General features: G+C 37.7%; 1 protein-coding gene across 1 annotated transcript in view; it reads left to right on the top strand.

Moving 5' to 3' along the window:
• Positions 1 to 569: 569 nt before the first annotated feature.
• Positions 570 to 4,168, top strand: part of PCOLCE2 (procollagen C-endopeptidase enhancer 2) — a gene marked incomplete at its 5' end in the record, with an annotated part of 23,857 nt that continues 20,258 nt past the window's right edge. The window contains one exon of the mRNA XM_008946003.1: positions 570 to 678. Coding sequence (XP_008944251.1) covers positions 570 to 678 — 109 coding nt within the window. The remainder of the gene's footprint in view (positions 679 to 4,168) is intronic.

Genomic DNA, 4,168 nt, shown 5'->3' with positions numbered 1-4,168 from the left:
GGTCCCCCCGCCCGCCAAACCGGGCGGCAAGGTCCGGCACCCGACCAGAGCAGCAGGACTTACCGAGTGATGTGCGGTGTGCCTGTGCTATAGAAAACTTCCAAAGAAGCTTACTTGATTAAACTATCTAAAGTCAAAGCAGAAATTAAAGAGAGAGGGATTAGAAGTTCTTTTTATTACTGCGCTATTTTAACTACCATTACATATAGTATAAAAAGTCATTACTAATGACTTAATAATTATTTTTTCATTATAATAGCAGTTTGCAGTGATGCATCACACCACACCTTCTCTCTTACAACTTAAAAGAGAGAAGGATAGCAGGGTGTATACCCAGAATTGAGGTCCAAGTAGTTAATTTTCTCTACACCTAAATTTCAGTGTTAAATGGCACATTCTGTGTCAATAGTGAAGTGATGTAAATAATGAAATATGTTGAAAGTTAGCAATGTTTTGAAGTATTTAAGCTGTGTTTTTACATATAAGACAGTCTGTGCCTCTTTAGTATTATACGAAGAATAAATTAAATATATTTTAACATTATGGACTATTTTTCTTGTTATTTTCAGGCCGACATTTGCATGTGGAGGAGTTGTATCTGGAGAGTCAGGGTTTATTGGAAGTGAAGGATTTCCTGGAGTCTACCCTCCAAACAGCAAATGTACTTGGAAAATAACAGTAAGAATTTCTAATATCACAAAATCAGTGCTGAAGACAACTAAGAGCTATTTGTTGTCAATGCCAGTGTTTTATATGGGATAACATATGGGCAGTAATGGACTCAGTTAACTCAGAAAGGGTTGCTGTAATATAATAATGGCTGAAATAGAACTGACCTTGCCTAATGCCAGAAGCAAATTTTCACTGACTTCCATAGATACACATCTACTTGTTTTAAATTAAACCACCTGAAAGCAAACATCTACCCTTCCAGTCACTATGGAAAGCAATAGTTAGTTACATCAAATGGATTGAAGTAAAGCTTTAAGATGTAGATAAGGAAAAGCAAAATTAATTGGCAAGAAGACATAGAAAAAAAAAAAAATAAATCAGGCAGATTTGTCTGCCAGTTCTGCCAGCCAGGATATCTGGAGTACATCATACAGCAAACCTGACAGAGCAGTAAGAGAGTGTCCTTACATTTACAAATGACCATGCAAAAGCAGGTGGTACGATTGATATTTTGATGCTGAAATGAGAGTGTAGGGCAAAGATGTGGTATTAACAGGCAGCAAATGCCATTAAACAACTATGACTAAACACTCCAGTGCTGGATGTGTCCTTATCCACAGTCTCAGAGAAAGGTATTTGAATGAATGGTTACTTTTCCTCACATCTGCACAGTTTAAGCCCTCCAAAATTGCCCACCAAATTTCCTCTCCATTTTTTAAGCACAGTTCACTAAGAACTCCTGTGACATTCAGGCCTAGAATATGTGCTTTGCAGAAAACATGAAGTATAAGAAAGGATAAAATAAATTTTTTTCTGTGTGACAGGACCACTAAAGATAACTTCAGTTCAAAGACTGCATTACAGGTTAGGTGTCGGCAGCAGAACAGGATGTCATGGGATAATTCTCTCCTGCTGATGCATAGATGCTGATGCAAAGCAAGAGACAGTGATCTGTTTACAGTATTTGATTAAAATGACTCTTTTACCAGACAAGTGATGTAATTTTAATTATTTTATCTGAAGGATACCAGTGAAGCTGCAACGGCTGCTTTCTGCACCATTATTATTAGGGTCAAGTTGGAGTTTACCTTTAATCTGACACTGACTTCATCCAGAAGAACATGATATGAAATACAGTGTATGCTTATAAATAAACTTGCTTCCCAGTGTCAAGGCACCAAGATTACAGCAATTAGTATGGCCCATTTTACAATCTGAAGAGCAGATGCAAATTGCATTTGGAATCATACACGCATGACTTAAATAAAAGGGAAAAAAACCTCCCAAGTTAGTTTACCAGTATAATTCAGTATTAGATCTTCAAAAGTTCAAAACTGAATCTGCAGGGAAGTAATAATTTTGATTGTAACAGCATAAAATTTTTCATATGAAAAAAAATTGGATTACAAATGGAGGCAGCACTGAAGAAGCATTTACTGAAGCACCCCGTGGATCTGCCCCTCGTCACACATTGGGCATAGAGCAAGAAGAGAACAACTGATTGTGTTTAAAAAGTCCATACAGAGTGGTTTCACTGCAGACTTAATGTGGCTGTTGCCAACACTATGTAAGCATGCAGGTTAGCCCAGACATTGTGAGAAGCATTACCACAAGGCTGTAGCAGAGCTTTGGGATTTATTGACCATGGGAAGAACTTGATGGCTTCTGGCATTTCATGATCATCCTGACTCCCACTTTTCTGCTGTACTGCATACCTATTCTCTGTAGCTCACCTGAAGCCAGAGAAGGGCCATACAACTGTTGTAGTCCAGCCATTCGTGTGCCCCCACCTCATTTAATTCCTATTAGACCATATTCTTCACTAAGCCAAACTGATCTTTCCCCCCCGCCTCAGCTGTGTAGAATTCCATCTTTTGGATGCACAGGAAGGACACAGGGAAGGCAAAGACTACAAAACTTGCAAGACTAAGCTTGCACCCTCTTTAAATAGAGCATGATTTACAAAACTGAGGGAAAGTGCTACACTCAAGGTCTGATTAGCCTGAATTTGAACAAAAAAATCCTTTAATCAGATACTAATGATGTTCAGAATAGTTTGCAGTAGCACCCAAGCAAGAAAGTCAGTTATACTGCCATGAAGAAATATGCTGTAGTTACTGTTAGGCTTCCTCATTTAGCACCTGATCTTAGACTTTTTACCTGTTCATTTTAGCCAAGGGCTGTGAACACCTTCCTGAAGACACTCTGCCTAATGCAGGATCTGACAAGTCTTCAAATCTGGAAGAGACATTGATTCACTTTGCATCTGAGTCACAAGAATCATGAAGCTATTGTTTTCTGAACTACAGAATCTCATTGTCTATAGAAGAAATCCAGAGAGGCAGAGTGACTGCTAATTCATTCTTTAGAAGAAAATAGGTTTAGAAAACATTATGGGTAATACAGATAAAGGAATGTAGCATTCAGGTATCAGGTGAATTATTTCCAACTGGTTTGCTAGTCTCTCTAACTCAGTTATGGTTCTGTTATTTCTAGAAACTGGGACTTTTTCAGCTGGCTAAAGAAAACAGCTTCTCTATTCTAAGAACCCGAAGAAGTGTTCAGTACATGCTTGTGGTTATATTACAGCCTTGGCAGACTACCCAGCAGCTTTGAGCTGGCTTTCAGGAGTCATTTGTACAGCTATTTCCTTTCCTATAATAATGTACATAGCATTATCTAAAATATGCCATATATATTTACTTTTAATACTCTGTAATCCTTTTTGACCATCACCTCACATAAATGTGTCACAAAGTCCGAGAATCTTCACTGCTGTTCTGTGGTTTTCTGTCAGACTGTGTAGTTCCCATAAAACTATTAACAAATTTATGTGCAACAATAATACTAAAGACTGTCAGTTATGTAGGTTTATATTTAGGTATATATTTATGTAGGTTTATTTTTACGGGTTCAGGAGCTGTTTTCTAGCAAGTTTGCTAACTAAACAAGATTTGAAAAATTTACTTATCAAGGGAGCTGGGAATTTGCCCTGGGGGAGTGAAATATTTTAAATAATTTTGTTTATGTTTTAAGCATTGATTTTCCTATATCATTGTGAAACTGCCTTTCCAAGAGAGAACAGATTTTTACACATGGTTGTATTGCCAGAAAAGAAATAGCTGAACAGAATCTAGTGCCTTTGTCAGGGAGAGCAAGCTAATCCAAATATTTTTTTAAATTGCTCCTTTCTGTCTGGAGAAGATGGAGCCAGGGAACAAGTGACTAGGCAGGAAAGTGACTAGGCAGGAAAGTGACTAGGCAGGAGCTGTGGTTCTTCCCAGGATGTAATTCCAAGTAACTTTCATATTCATTCTCAGCAGAGAGAAACAGTATGTTTGGCTTGCAGATAGCTGATGTATTTTTCAAGTCTGCCTAAGACTGCTGTGGCAAAAATTACAACCAGCATCTTGATATCAAACATAGCCAAAATATATTAAACACATCTACAGTATAGGTTTAAAAATGAGGCAAAATATTTCCTCAGAGAGTTGGC

The sequence above is a fragment of the Merops nubicus genome, unplaced genomic scaffold (assembly GCF_000691845.1).
Source record: "Merops nubicus isolate BGI_N331 unplaced genomic scaffold, ASM69184v1 scaffold13318, whole genome shotgun sequence".
In the NCBI taxonomy this organism is placed as follows: domain Eukaryota; kingdom Metazoa; phylum Chordata; class Aves; order Coraciiformes; family Meropidae; genus Merops; species Merops nubicus.
Note: the sequence above shows the minus strand (reverse complement) of the source record. Positions and strands in the feature narration are given on the sequence as shown.